Source organism: Micropterus dolomieu, linkage group LG10 (assembly GCF_021292245.1).
Source record: "Micropterus dolomieu isolate WLL.071019.BEF.003 ecotype Adirondacks linkage group LG10, ASM2129224v1, whole genome shotgun sequence".
NCBI classification, from domain to species: domain Eukaryota; kingdom Metazoa; phylum Chordata; class Actinopteri; order Centrarchiformes; family Centrarchidae; genus Micropterus; species Micropterus dolomieu.
The window spans coordinates 25,431,324-25,446,717 of NC_060159.1; the positions used below are offsets into that span (position 1 = coordinate 25,431,324).

Consider the following 15,394-nt stretch of genomic DNA (forward strand, 5'->3'; position numbering starts at 1 on the left):
TTTAAGTTTTTAAAATGAATTTTAAAACAGTCAATCTAAAACCTTGTTGCATTTCATTTATTCCTTAATTACTTAATTCCTTAATCTGTGGGTTAATGAGTAAATGAGCCAAAATAGTAAATTACAGTAATCTGACACTATATAAACAATTTTATGTTCATAGAATTTCCTTTATATTTCTTTCAGATTGCATGTGGTTAAATAATATTAATATATTAAATACTCCTGAAATACTTAATATAAATAAACACAATTTCCCCAAACTTTCAACTACGAGAGATGCTCTGTAGCATTTTAGCATTTACTGTTTTATTTTGAAAGACAATTTTCATGTATTTCCTTAATCCTCGTGTGATCCAGACCCCTTTCTAGCTTGACACAGGAACGAGTGTTTTTTAAACAAAACATAAGTAACGTTTCATGTAAGTTTCTTATTCACATTTTATTTGTTTATTAATTAAAAATGTAACATGCGGAAAATTACGTTTCGGTTTTTTCAAGCACGGAAACGTTGACGTGACGTCGCCTTCCACATCCGGGTCACGTCTCCTCATGCTGTAGCAAGCATGGCGGCGAAAAACAAGCACCGTAAAAAGTCTAAAGCCACAAATAAAGTGACATTTCAGCCTGAAGAAAAGGACATGGAGGCGGAAAACAGCGGCGGGGAGGAGGATGAAGATTCCGCAGCTGAGGAAGGTGAAGGCACCACGAAGAAAGAAGAAGAGTTCAGCCTGGATGAGGTTTTACGGCTCGGAGGAACACAGGTGAGTTTATAATAGCACGTTAAATTATTATTTACTACAGGCAGAACTTCAGCGTGGTTTTCTGGATTAAACCGATGTTTCCGTACCCTGTGTGAATGTTTTCATCCATTATAATGTCAGAATAACGTTACGACTCATATATCCATCGATTAATCTGTTTATTACCATTATCTATTCATGTTGTAGTCTATTAAAGATCATAATATGGTGAAATAATGTAGAATAACGAATTTAATTGATCATCAAAGTAGTCGCAGATACATGAAATGAAACTAATCCTCACTGCAGCTCTTCACTAGTCAAAACTGTGTTATGAAGAAAAACGATAATGACGGTAAAATACCTGTAATGTAATTTATGACAACAGTTCTTCTTCTCTTATCCGTCTTCAGGCCGACTACATTCTGCTGGCCGGCTTGGACGACTCTAACGACCTCGTCGATGGAGGAAAGAAAGGAGCCATAGACGACCTGGAGGAGGGCGAGCTGGAGAAGTTCATCACCAAGCTGGGCATCAGGGCGTTCGCCGGACTGCAGGTCATCCCAGACGAGCCTGAGGGCGACGCTGCAGACGCCGTCGAGAAGGAAAGTAAAAAGGCCAAAGCCAAGAAAGCCTCAGCAGAGGAACAAGCGTCCAGCGCTCAGCAGAAAGTTAACAACACCCAGGGAGTGGAGGACAAACCGAAGAAGACAAAAGACGTTCAGGCAACCGCCGGGAAAAAGGCGAAACAGAACGTGAATGTGTTTGAGTTTCAGCAGAGACAGGTCCTGCTCATCAAACCTGGAGGGAAGTGGTTCGACCTGGAATACACCGCCGAGGGCTCGTCGACCCCGCAGGATCCCTCGCTGGTGTCCCAGTACAAGACGCTCGCCCAGCGGCTGTTTGAGGCCGAGGTGGAGCTCTACAAGAACAAGAAGAACCTGCAGAAAGGAGCCAACTCCAACTGGATGAAGACGGTCGTCTCCTCCGGCGTGCTGGCGGACAGGATGGCGGCAATGACGGTTCTGATCCAGGACGCTCCGGTGCACACGCTGGAACACGTGGAGAACCTGGTGTCCATGGTGAAGAAGAAGGGCAGCCGGCGGATGGGTCTGATGGCTCTGGACACTCTGCGAGAGCTGCTGCTGTCCGACCTGCTGCCGGAGCACAGGAAGCTTCGCTCCTTCGCCCAGCACCCGTTCGACCAGCTGGAGGAGAAGGCCAGCGGCAACCGCGACGCCCGCGACCGCCGCCTCGTCCTCTGGTACTTTGAGCACCAGCTGAAGCACCACGTGGCTGAGTTCGTAGCGGCTCTGGACACTGTAGCTCATGACACGGTGGCGGCCACCAAGGCGAAGGCGCTGGCCACCGCCCACGAGATGCTGTGCAACCGTCCGGAGCAGGAGAGGGCGCTGCTCATCCAGGTCATCAACAAGCTGGGAGACCCCGAGTACAAGACAGCGGCTAAAGCGTCGTACCTGCTGGAGACGCTGCTGCACAAACACCCCAACATGAAGGTGGTGGTGTGCTGCGAGGTGGAGCGCCTCATGTTCCGGCCCAACATCAGCCCGAAGGCGCAGTACTACGCCGTCTGCTTCCTCAACCAGGTGATGCTGAGCCACGACGAGGCCGAGCTCGCCGCCAAGCTCATCACCGTCTACTTCTCGTTCTTCCGCAGCTGCGTCAAGAAGAAGGACATCGAGTCGAAGATGCTGAGCGCGCTGCTGTCGGGCGTGAACAGGGCGTATCCCTACGCCGGCACCGGAGACGAGAAGGTGAAGGAGCAGCTGGACACGCTGTTCAAAGTGGTTCACGTGGTCAAGTTCAACACGGCCGTGCAGGCGCTCATGCTGCTGTTCCAGGTGATGGACTCCCAGCAGACCATCTCTGACCGCTACTACGTGGCTCTGTACAGGTAGAACATCCTCACCTGTCGGGTTGTTTCATTTCTTCATCTCATCCTCCTCTGCTTTTGTGGTTAGGGCCTCCTCAAGTCTTCCAGCCATGAAAACTCAGAGAAATGGGTCTTGCTTATTACTGCATCAGACAGCAATCTTACAATCGCAACAATTAATCAAGATCCAATGATCCAATATCAGCAACATGCATCTTTTTCCTTGAAAATGTAAATTGGAAAATGCTCCCTAATTTCACAAATCTCTGCAGTTTTCCCTCCACATAAATAATCCAATTCAGAACCACTTCTTTTGAGCCACAGTCAAATAAAAATGTTTACTCGATAGCAGCAAACGGATGTCCTCTTAATTACAGTCAGGAGGACTTTCTGTCCCTACGAGTTGTCTTCTCAGGCAGTGCTGCTTTCTCCTGGGAATGTGAGCAGTTTCTCAAAGTTGCCAAAACTAAACCATCTCTAATTTCAAACGCAACACTGATCATTTGGTTTATGGAAGTTGTTGGCATCGCTATTCTGTACCATACAGACTCACTTTAGGGGGAAACGGTTACAGAAATCCATCTACTAGCTCCCTGACTGTACAGGTGAGCAGCCAGTGACAGGAGCACTCACTAACAGGGCTTTGCTGTGATCGATTCCTGAACAAATTTTTGTTCTTCTCTCACTGTTCATATGATTATGATTGTAAGAACATGATAAATATTGGGATTTTGAGGCCTAAAATCAGACAAAAAATCAGATTTGGAATCATTTTCTGTCATAAACCAACTTTTTTTTTTAAAGAATCACTTGTTTTTCCAGGATATAAGCAGAGTGAGACATTTTACAGTGGAAAAATAAACTCTGTAATTGTTGTAATGCTTCATTGCAGTATTTGAATCTTACTACAATGTATTGCAAATTAAGAACAACGTTGCAAAGGCCGCAGATTGTCACACAGTTTATTGCATTTATTAGAGCCGCTGCAAATTTATAAACATTTTCCACAACAACCATTAAAAAACAATTCTAGAGGGACTGAAGTGAAGGAAAACAGATGAAAAAATTAATTTAATAATCCCGCAAGAGACAACATGTTCTGGTCATAAAAGCTGGTCATTATGAAGTAATTAGGATGTTTAACGTCATTTAATCTAAATTTGTTTTTGATGTAACGTCAGGTCTTCGGTTTTTTGCAGAAATGTTATTAAAAGATTATTAAATGTAAGAGAACATAAGAAAGAGCAGCACACAAAGGAAAACCTCAGTAATATTGTCACATAGAAGTAAGATTACTTTTCATAAAGTTAGTGAGTTTGACTCGAAGCTACAGTGAGATGACGGTTGAAAATCTAAATCTTTTCTTCTCCTTCTCTGCAGGAAGTTGCTGGATCCTGGTCTCTCGTCGTCCTCCAGGCAGAGCATGTTCCTCAACCTGCTGTACAAGTCTCTGAAGGCCGACATCGTGCTGCGGCGGGTCAAAGCCTTCGTGAAGCGGCTGCTGCAGGTCAGCGCCGAGCAGAACGCCAGCTTCGCCTGCGGAGCGCTCTTCCTGGTGTCGGAGGTCATGAAGGACAAACCGGGCCTCAAGATGCTGCTGCAGGAGGAAGAGGTAAGAAGGTCGCACACGTCTGCATCAGCGTCTCACCAGAACGTTCTTAGTTTAGTTCTTCAAAAAAACGTAAACAACAGATTCTCATATTTGAGGAGCTGGAACCAGGAGATTTTGTCATTTTTGCTCGAAACTGCTTGTAGGGATCAATTAGACCCGGACAGACTTGATCAATAAAAGCCGATTCCACTGTTAGGGTCAAAATAGTTGCCATTTATTTTTCTGTCCGTCGAATCTGCTAGAAGAAAAATAACAATACTCGTGCTGTGTTCGCTCAGGACGGAGAGGAGGAGGAGTTCAAAGACCTCGCGGAAGAGGATGATGACGACGAAGAGGAACACTTTGTGGACGCCGACAAACTGGAGGAAGGAGCGAGTACGGGGACAGAGGAGGCAAAGCCAGCGGCATCATGGGTACACCACCAGAACCTGGAAGGTGTGTGTGCGAGAGCCGCTCTGAGATTTACAATCAGTATTTGGCTTTTGTGTGTTACTGTTTGTTTAGTCGTGGTTTTTGTAATTTAACAGATGTGAATGGAAAAACAGATGGAGGAAGGATTTTAAAATGTTTGCATAAATATTTCCATATTTTTTAAATTCGGGTCTCTGCTGCTAATCTGGAAAACATTAAGATAAATATCAAGTTTGTACTTTCACATTTCCATCAAACATTTTGAGGAAAAATGCAGATTCTGCAGAAGATTCTTTATGGAAATATGTTCACATTTATTGGTACGAGTTGCACTTTAATTATTCTGACAGTCACAGTTTGGGTGTAGTTTCCATTAAGATTTCCACCTTTTAAATAGCAGACACACAACGCAGTCGCGCTCCGTGTTGTTGTTCTTAAATATGGATTCTTTGTCTTTATTTCCAGGAGGGAAGAGCATGCAGAGCTACGATCCTCTGCACAGAAACCCGCTGTACTGCGGCGCCGACCACACGACTTTATGGGAGCTAAAGAGGGTGAGAAACAAACAAACAACAACAAACACAAAGGCGTCAACTCGTCAATGGAGCTTTTATTCAAATGGAAGCAGGCTGCTGTGTCTGAATGTAGAATAGAGGTGAAACATTAACCTGGGCTGGTTGTAAAGTAGTGATCGGACTGTGTGCATGAAATAAATATTTATACACTCTGCTAGCTAAAACTAATAAAGTCTAATACAACCGTCCTGCAACATGAAGGTTATAATGTTCAGGCGTCTGCAGTTTGCTGCTCTACTGAGAAGATTTTCTAATATTTTGTCCACCCTGTTTATGACAATGAGGGAAGACTAAATATTACAGTATATGAAAATATAATATCAACTTGAATAAAGCATTCAGACAAACTGTTAAAAATACAAGACACTGAACATCCTGTAGTTGAATCCAATGTGATGGTATGACTCAGAAATAGTTAGTTTGGGAATCTGGATTAAACTTAATGAAAGTTTTCTAAACAGTCTCTGCGTCTCTGTAATGTTTCCCGTGTTTGTGTCTCTGCAGCTCGCCGTGCACTTCCACCCTTCAGTGTCGCTGTTTGCAAAAACGCTCCTGCAGGTAAAACTTTACGTCTTTTACATCTGAAGTCGAATCGTTTCGTCACACAGATACAGAGAGCTGCTGTATCTGTCTGCGGAGCTGGTGTTTGTGACACGCTGACGGGATCTCGGTTCCTCTGTAAACCTGTTGGATCTTAATCGGGAGTGTTTTCTGTCCACAGGGAGAGTCCATCCAGTACTCGGGTGACCCTCTGCAGGACTTCACCCTCATCAGGTTCTTGGATCGATTCGTCTTCAGAAACCCCAAACAGCTGAAGGGAAAACGTAAAAAAACACAGACTTTGTTTCACTGCTGATTATTAGTTTATTTATGCTGTGTGTGTGGCGGAAAACACATATAGACATTAATTTTAATAAATTTCTGCTTTCATATTATTTTTCTTAGAAAACACAGACAGAGCAGCGATGAACCACAAACAGAGGTTACCCATCAACTCTTTGAAAGGTGAGTTTTTGAGGATTTGTGTTTAATAAATTGATTGTTTGCCGTCTGGTTACTTATTTTATCATTGCGTTAAAAGTCTCCAGCAGCAGCGTCTCTACTTTGTTCTGTTTTTATTCAAGGAAGTAAACTTCTTCTTTCTGTCTCTCTGTCAGTGAACTGTGAGGAGTTTCTATGTAAAGAAGAGAGTCAGATCCCTGTGGATGAGGTCTTCTTCCATCGGTGAGTTCAAAACGATTCCACTCAGAAATTACTGACAAAACATAGCTTTTATTTCTTCACACGCAACAAGTGTTTAGGTTGTGAGAGAATGAGTCTCCTCCAGCTCTCCGTGATCACCTGTACTGTGTTTTAATGCAGCCAAATTCTAGGGTTGGGCATCGTTTCAATTCGTAATCGATTCTGATTCTACGTATTGAATCCGGTTCTTATTGAACCTCGGTTCTGGTTCCAACCCCTTCACCACAGATCTTCATCCTCTTCCTCCTTGCTCATCTTCCCCTTTATGGCTAAAGTGTCTCTAAGAAAAATATATATTGGAATCATTTGTAAACATCATTTGTTTCCCTTCAGTGTCAGTGTTTCCCACAAAAAAATATTTGCTAACAAGGAGGAGTGTCGCCCGCGTCCGAGCTGTCAACAAGTTTGATGAATTGTCCCTTTAAATATTTGCACATTCATTTGAATACATGATGCATCAAATTAATTGATATTGATTCAATTTGTAATCTTTTCTTATTGAATTGTTGAATTTTTATTATCTACCACATGGTGCATACTTTCTGATGACAAAAATGGGCTTAAATTGTCAAACACAAAATTTAAACGTGACGCAAATATACCATTTATGTTCGTTTTTCTGTATTATTGTGAGCCTCCTCATGGCTCCACAGCAGGAGCTTCAGTGGACGTTCAAGTGCTTCATGATTCATTCGGTTTCCACTGCACATTGTTGCTGTTATTGATAAACCACTTTTTCTGCACCTTTATAACATCGGCTACGTTGACGTTTAAAAGGAGTGAAAGTAATTCATATTCAATACAACCAAAAAGTTTCCATTACCAAATGAGCTGCAAACATATTCATTTATGCTAGAAAGACACCGTTAGGCTGCTTCTTTTGTGAAACTGTGTCTTGATTCCAGGTAATGTTAAAAAGCCTTTTTTACTTTTTGCTGAGTTCTCTGAATACTCGGAAAATGATTAACCACCAATAATCAGTACAACTCACTGCTTCATCAAACTATCACATCTGATTGCCGTCGTTCTGCCGCAGATCCACTCAGATTTCTGGTGAAACGTGTCTCGAGTCAACAGATCGATGCAGTTTGTGATGTTTTTTTATTCCCTCGACAGCTTCTTCAGGAAACGGCAGCAGGAGAAGCAGCTTCGGCGGCCGCGAGCAGACGGAGATAACGAGAGCGTGGAGGACGTGGACGATGACGAGTTTGAGAAAATACTCGGTGAGTGGAGACACTGTGCTGTTAGAGCAGGTCGAGCTGAAGAAGTTCCCTACTTTGAAATTAAAGGATTTAACTTTAATTGAAAATAATACAATTAAAACTTCAATTTATATATGAACCTGTTATATAAACCAGTAAATATATCTGTTATAACATGATCTGACTTTGTGTTTGAACAGATTCCTGCGAGGGAGACTCTTACTTCACTGACCTGGCAGCTGACGATCTGGACTTTGCAGGGTGAGCACACCAGTTCTCAGCTTTAGTTTTTAAACCACCTGCCAGGTCAAGTTAGTATTTTGTTCCATATGAGCACAACAAACAACAGAAAAGGCACAACCCCCCTGGTGCAGAGCAGAATACGGCTGACTGCACTAATATAACATTGAACCGGACTAATAACGCAGATAAAGTATTTTATTCTCAGAAGCTCTAGCGCCACCACGAGGTTCACATCTGTGTTTTTTTTTAGTGAAATATCTAAACAAGTGTTGGATGGATTGACATTAAATATGGTTTTATTTGGTTATTCACGGTCCACAGAGGATGAATCCTACATACTTCGGTGGTCCACGTTCTCTAGTGCCACTTTGTTCAATGGCCACACATTCCCATCAGCCTCAGCTGCAGTTTGTGTTTAGTGCTAATTAGCTCATATTAGTAAGACTGGTGAACGTTATACCTGCTGAACTTCATCATGTTAGCATGTAGACTTTAGCATTTAGCTCAAAGCACCACGGTGCCCATGTACAGCCTCACGAAGCTGATAGCGTGGCTGAAGACTCTTAAGCCAGGTCTCAATTTGGATACTTCTGTTAGTACACTTCCATGTAAGTACACTCTCTGTACACAGTGTACTTACTTGGCTGTTGAGCACTTACTGGAAACAGCATTTGACAGGTAGAGCACTGCATTTTACCGGACTTGTCAGTCTGAACGCACCTCTGTACAAAACATAGTAAGTGTAAGCACACGAAGAACATGAAAAGAGAGAGGCAGCATTAGTCTTGTTACGCTACCAGCAGGAACGATCTAAGAATAGAGACGTTGAAGTCGTAGTTTTTTAATCCAGCCAACCAGTCGGTGGACGTTTTTGGTTGATTCTCAATCTTCTCCCTCTCGTCTGTTTGTCAGTAATGTGAAGAGTAAAAAAGGTAAGAAAGACAAAGACCTGGACGACTCCGACTCGGACATGGACGAATCGGACTTGGGCGACCTGGACGACGAGGAGGTGTCTCTGGGCAGCATGGACGAGGAGGACTTCGGAGATGAGCTGGAGGAGGAAGGAGGGATGTTCATGGATCCCGACGGAGGCGGAGATGAAGATGATGATGATGATGAAAGTAGGGAGTTTGTTTAAGGTTCATGTGTTACTGTTATGTATTATCATGTTTTCACATTTTTGTACACGCTTTAGTCCATTTTCAGTGAGCATGTTGTACTCAGTGCAGAACCTGGCCAATATCAGGTTTTTAAGACCGATGCAGATTTTAAAATATGATCTCAGCTGATATTCTTTTTTTAACATAAACAAAGATTGTCCCTAATATTTCTTATGTATAGTTATGATACCTCACCAATATAACATGGCATAGTTTAAAAATAAACTTGTTTTATTGTTATAAATAGTATTTTGAACAAAAATACAGCTGATTGCTGCGTTTTGTACATGTGTTGCCAACAGGGGAGCTGCAGAGCGCCCTCTGGTGGACAAACTATGCAACAACACCACTCAGAATAGATCCCTCATAGAAACATCCTTCTCTCCACTTCTCTTTTTAATTGTCATTAGCTGTTATAAATACAGAAACCGATTTATCTGCAATGTGTTCATATCAGCCGTTAATATCAGCACAATGATTTATCAGTCGGACTGTGATTAAAGAGTCTTGTTCAAGGTGATTTTAGCTGTTTCAGGGATTTAACCTGTGACCTTAAAGTTAGAGAATATTAAATTTAATATCTGTATTTCTTTGCTTTTCTGTGTGTCTTTTCTCAGTTCCAGAGCTGGAGGATGACGATGCTGCATTCGGTGGTGAGTACAAGTTAACTTTATTAATATTGTATATATTAATTGCGGTTTCATCCCGTTACACCGATGCGCACACGCACAGGACACAAACAGTAAAAATGTCCCCACAACAATATTAGAATTAAACATTGAAACACCATGTCCATACAAAAATATTACAATTTAAATATGAACAAAGAAAGAAATATAGTAAATAAATTAGAAATTTGCATATTTTGAGACAAATGTGAATAAAATAGAGAAGCGTCTGCTTCAAAATGAAACTTTTGTCTCTACAGATTCAGACGATGAGGTGGAAGTTCCAGACATCAGTCCTCGAACCAAGAAGGCGAAAAGGAAATCCTCCGAGGAGCTCGACTTCTCTGGATCTTTAGGTTAGTTAGTTAGTAGGAGTTGATTTTATTTATAGAATTTAGTAATCTGAAGTGTTCACTGCTAATTTTGTGAGTAGTAGCAGTTTTATTGATCGCTGTTGCTTCTCAAAGGTTCCACACAAGGGAAGAAGAAGAAGAAGAAAGGAAAGAACGATGGAGCCATATTTGCTTCTGCTGAAGAGGTGAGATGACGATAAGAGCCCCCCCCACCACTCTTTACCAATGCATGATATCACGTAAACTCTCATACAGGCAGTTATTTGGGCACCTTAATATAATGCAGCCAGTATGGAAAAACAAAACCCACATTAACAACTGTCACTATCGATTAACCTCCCAATTCATTTTCATTCACAACTTTCCGGAGTCTGAAGTGATTTATTCAAAGTCCTACAACTAAAAACAAAGAGATATTAAAATAATATATTAATTTATATAAACGATAAGCAGTAAATCGTCACATTTGAGACGGTGGAGACAGCAATTTATTGGCATTTGCTTGAAAATAAACACCTCTTAGACCAGGGGTTCTTAACCTTTCTGGCAGTCTGACCCCCCACCAACAACACACATACACCTCCATCACTTAATGGGATCAAGCTTAACGTTGCATTATTTAATTCTTATTCGGCGTTTTATTGCGGTTGGCATTACCGCCGCGCCACCTACTGGATTAAACTGTGCAAAATATTTACAGTCCCTACACCCGGGGTAAGAACCACTGACTTAGACTCATAAAATCCTCCATCAAAGCAAAATTTCTGCCTTCTTTCATAAGTCTCCTTTTTTGGATATACAAAGTTTTCCCCCATCAGCAGCAAATAAGCCTGTACGACATAAAAACAGTTTGTTGAACTGGAAACTTGACATTTTGTGTTGCTGTTTTTCAGTTTGGCTCCATGTTGGATGAGAACGCCGGATTCAAGTTCGACAATATCGGACTGAACGCTATGGCCAACAAAGACAAAGCAGGTAAGACGCCTCTGTGACCTCAACACCGCACAACAGTATTATTGGGTTAGTCAAACTAAATCAGGCAGGAAGAAATAGAAAAACAAAGCAGCACTAAAAGAGAAGAACAAAAAATAGAAACCTCTGAAAATTACCTTTTCTTTTATAGTTTAAAGTCTGGATGAGTTGGAGATGCCTTCATCCTTGTTTATAGGGCACATTTCATATACAAATTATTATAAGAGAAAGTTCAAAGACAACATTTGTGATTTTCACTTTGTTTTCTGCTTCAATTAAATGTTTACTTTCATATTCTGAGAAAAATACGTTAGATTTAGTTTGTCTGATATACAAGTACATATAAGGTCTCCAGTGGGATCTTTAAGCATCATGTCAGAGGAGAAAGACGAGATGACGCCAGGGGGAATCAACAGGAAGGTTTTTTATTCCGTTTGCTGGATACCAGCCAGGTTTAATAAAACTTCTCCACAGAGACAAAAGTCAGCTTCAAACAGACACATTTTTATAAATAAACTACTTCTCACAGCCCAGGAGCCTCGTTTAGAAAGTCTTTGTGGATTTATACTTGAAGAGAGAATTAATTTATTGGTCATCATAACATTTTTACTCTGCAGCTTTGGGAAACAAGCAGCACAAATATCCCACAAAAACACAGTTTAAAGACTAATCCTCTAAAACGCTTTGAGTCTGACTTGAAGACGATCTGACCATGACTACTTTAAATTAGCATTTATAAGAACCAATTAATTTAATAAATGGTTTGACATTTAAAATTTTTGTTCTATTTAACGTTATATCTTGTTAAAGTCCATGTTTCCCAGAACATCAACAACAGAGATGGCGAGTAAAATATGAGAATAAGACAGAGGTTAGGGTCAAATACTGGTGCTTCTCTGTAGATAAATCTAAGATGAGTCTAGTGATATTCAATATACTTTCAGTTATCAACAAATTCCATGAAAAGACGAACCAACATATAGAAACTATTAAACCCATCAGTGAGCCTCACTGCTGCACGGGGTCACATGTTCCCTCATCGCCACGAACACACACACTATAGTTTATTCTGACTCAGTCCCACATACGCCGTCCTGCTGCACCAAACACACACTAGAGAACCACATGTGGATTCAACCGCCGCTGAAAATAGTCCCCAGTAAAGGCACCATTTCCTGCTGTTTGAGTAACATTTGTTAAAAACTACAGTGAGCAGCTGTTTTATGAAATTACTGAGGAGGCTTGAAACAGAGTCACAGACAGGAAGTCTTGAGAGACGGACTAACATGTTCATGGTTTTGGTCTTTTCATGGGATTTGTTGACAGTAAGAAAATCATTCAATAACACCAGCCTTCTCATTTGAATCACTTCTCACTGTGGGCTCACATCAGATCCATAAATCCAGAGGCGGGGCTAGAGGAACAGGTCGGAGGCACTGATGTTGACGTCCTCTGCTTGTCTTTTCTAACACTTCCTGTTCGTCCCCGCAGGCCAGAAGCAGTTGAAGTGGGAGGCTCAGCGCGACGACTGGGTCCACGGCCGCGACGCCAAGACACTGCGCAGGAAGAAGGCCACATTCAACAGGAAGAAGGTGTTCGGCCGAGCCAAGGCGGGAGGCAAGACGTTCGGCAACAAGAAGAGGAAGAAGTAGGAGCCGCTGTGTGTTTGTTGTTGTTTTTTAACCCGACTTGACGCCCTCAGTCCTGTTTGGCCGACCAGGCTTCGTGGTCTCTCTCTCGGATGCCGTGGACCCCCGCCCACTCGTTGGACTGGTAGTAAACTGGGAGGAAACAAGAAAAGCAGGAACTGGTTTTCAGATCCAGTCAGCTGATGAAAGATGACGTCGTGATCTGAAGAGGAGTCGTGTTTAGTTTGTTTTTTTTTTTAAAATTAAAAGACTTTGGTATTCGGGACATTAGGCTGTCGTGTTTGAATACATGTACCAATTAAATACTAAACAGATTTACCTTTTATCTGTTCATACGGCGCCTGTTATATGAAAACAAGAAATTAAACTTTTCTGCTTCTATTTGTATGTTTGTGTATAAGACTAATTTTACAGCCCGCAGATGAAAATGCCCGTTTATTTCTATTCTGATCAATTGAGTGTTTTTGGTCTGTTCTCCAGCTATGACTAATTTATCTAGTTCCCTTCCTTGTGCCTTAATTACAAAAGATAAAATATTATACCGGACCTAAAACATGAACCTGGCAGGACAGCAGTGAGGAGTTGAAATGTAACTTCATCTATTTGCAATGTGGATGCAAGTTTCCATCAGAATGATCAATTATGTAAAATAAATACACGTAATCCCAAAATGGTGCATTGTACCCTGAGATTTCTGGGTAGTTTGTTCAAAATAAGTTTTTTTTCTTCACTATTTAATTGTTACAATAAACAAAAGTTCAGATTAATACTTTGTGTAACACTGACAAAAGATATTGTGGACTTCTAACTTGTAGAGGTAAATACGTGTTTATGTTGGAGCTAAAAACATTAATCAAGTCAATTTTGGTAATTTATTTATTGTTACGGTAATTTAAAAAAGTAACTAGAACAAATGTTCTGGTTCCAACATCTCAAATTATAGTGTTCGGTGGTTTTCTTTGTCTTCTGTGACATTAAACGACATCACATTGATCTCTGGGAACTTTTTTAAATTAAGAACTCATTTAAGAGGTAATTTCTTTAACTTAAAATTTTTTTTAATACAAATTTAAAATTCTATATATCTAATATCTATAGAGGTTAATAAAACTTTACATAAATGAACTGGCTAAATTAATCTGTTATTGTGACGTCTGTATTTCACTCACAGTGGAGCCGTTGCATTTAAATGACTATGGCGTCCGTTTAGTGAATAAAACCTGGGTAATTGTCTGACGTGAGCTGAACCGTTTCTGATTTTAAGGCTCGTCAACATTTAATTGGGAGCATTGGAGATATTAAATGTTTTAACTGAATGTCAAACATCAGCACCTCCTTGTAACTCTACATTTAGTCCGATCCTGACACAAACCACACTGAATGATAACGAGGATAAACTTCTTCGTCTGCTCACCTTCTAGCACTGACGGGAACCTCCTCTTCATGGTGTTCCTGAAATCTGCAGGTGGGAAAAATGAAATAAAATAAACTTTTAGAAGATATAAAGTCGGTCCACACAGATCTAAGTGTTCTTCAGCTTGTGTCTGACAGATTATTTAAGCATTTTATCTTTCTGATACCTTGACTGTTGTTCATCGTGTGAAACAGACCGTACACCCCGAAGACGCCCAGCAGCTCCAGCGCGATCACTCCCTTCATGAGTCTCTTGGCCAGAGGTTCCAGAGGTTTGGGAGGCATCTGAAGAGAGAGAGCAATGCAACTTCAATTACAAGAATGAAAACTGCTCAGAGTAACCTATAATACAAAGACAGCGTTGTCAAAGTGAACGTGCAAATACCTGAACTTGTTCATGAAAGATACAGTGAGGAAAATAAGTATTTGAACACCCTGCTATTTTGCAAGTTCTCCCACTTAGAAATCATGGAGGGGTCTGAAATTGTCATCGTAGGTGCATGTCCACTGTGAGAGACATAATCTAAAAAAAATATATATATATATATATATCCAGAAATCACAATGCATGTATCAATGTTAATATTTGGTACAGTAGCCTTTGTTTGCAATTACAGAGGTCAAACGTTTCCTGTAGTTTTTCACCAGGTTTGCTGAGAAACACGGAGTTTGAGCTCCCTCCAAAGATTCTCTATTGGGTTTAGGTCTGGAGACTGGCTAGGCCACGCCAGAACCTTGATATGCTTCTTACAGAGCCACTCCTCGGTTATCCTGGCTGTGTGCTTCGGGTCATTGTCATGTTGGAAGACCCAGCCTCGACCCATCTTCAATGCTCTAACTGAGGGAAGGAGGTTGTTCTACAAAATCTCGCAATACATGGCCCCGGTCATCCTCTCCTTAATACAGTGCAGTCGCCCTGTCCCATGTGCAGAAAAACACCCCCAAAGCCTGATGCTACCACCCCCATGCTTCACAGTAGGGATGGTGTTCTTGGGATGGTACTCATCATTCTTCTTCCTCCAAACACGGTTAGTGGAATTATGACCAAAAAGTTCTATTTTGGTCTCATCTGACCACATGACTTTCTCCCATGACTCCTCTGGATCATCCAAATGGTCTTTGGCAAACTGAAGACGGGCCTTGAGATGTGCTGGTTTAAGCAGGGGAACCTTCCGTGCCATGCGTGATTTCAAACCATGACGTCTTAGTGTATTACCAACAGTAACCTTGGAAACGGTGGTCCCAGCTCTTTTCAGG

General features: G+C 41.4%; 2 protein-coding genes across 2 annotated transcripts in view; one reads left to right on the plus strand and one right to left on the minus strand.

The window, feature by feature from the left end:
• Positions 1-206: 206 nt before the first annotated feature.
• cebpz (CCAAT enhancer binding protein zeta) lies at positions 207-13,407 on the plus strand. Its single transcript, XM_046061561.1, has 17 exons — positions 207-764; positions 1,157-2,658; positions 4,018-4,249; positions 4,528-4,684; positions 5,126-5,214; positions 5,740-5,793; positions 5,957-6,059; positions 6,181-6,240; positions 6,393-6,459; positions 7,594-7,700; positions 7,880-7,940; positions 8,835-9,043; positions 9,700-9,735; positions 10,011-10,106; positions 10,218-10,288; positions 10,997-11,078; positions 12,567-13,407. Exons 1-17 carry the CDS (start codon positions 567-569, stop codon positions 12,725-12,727), a joined length of 3,285 nt encoding a protein of 1,094 aa, XP_045917517.1. The 5' UTR covers positions 207-566; the 3' UTR covers positions 12,728-13,407.
• Positions 11,482-15,394, minus strand: part of LOC123978374 (protein CEBPZOS-like) — a 29,045-nt gene continuing 25,132 nt past the window's right edge. The window contains exons 2-4 of the mRNA XM_046061623.1: positions 14,305-14,422; positions 14,139-14,183; positions 11,482-12,856 (exon numbers count right to left, since the gene is read on the minus strand). Coding sequence (XP_045917579.1) covers positions 12,774-12,856; positions 14,139-14,183; positions 14,305-14,422 — 246 coding nt within the window. The 3' untranslated portion in view covers positions 11,482-12,773. The remainder of the gene's footprint in view (positions 12,857-14,138; positions 14,184-14,304; positions 14,423-15,394) is intronic.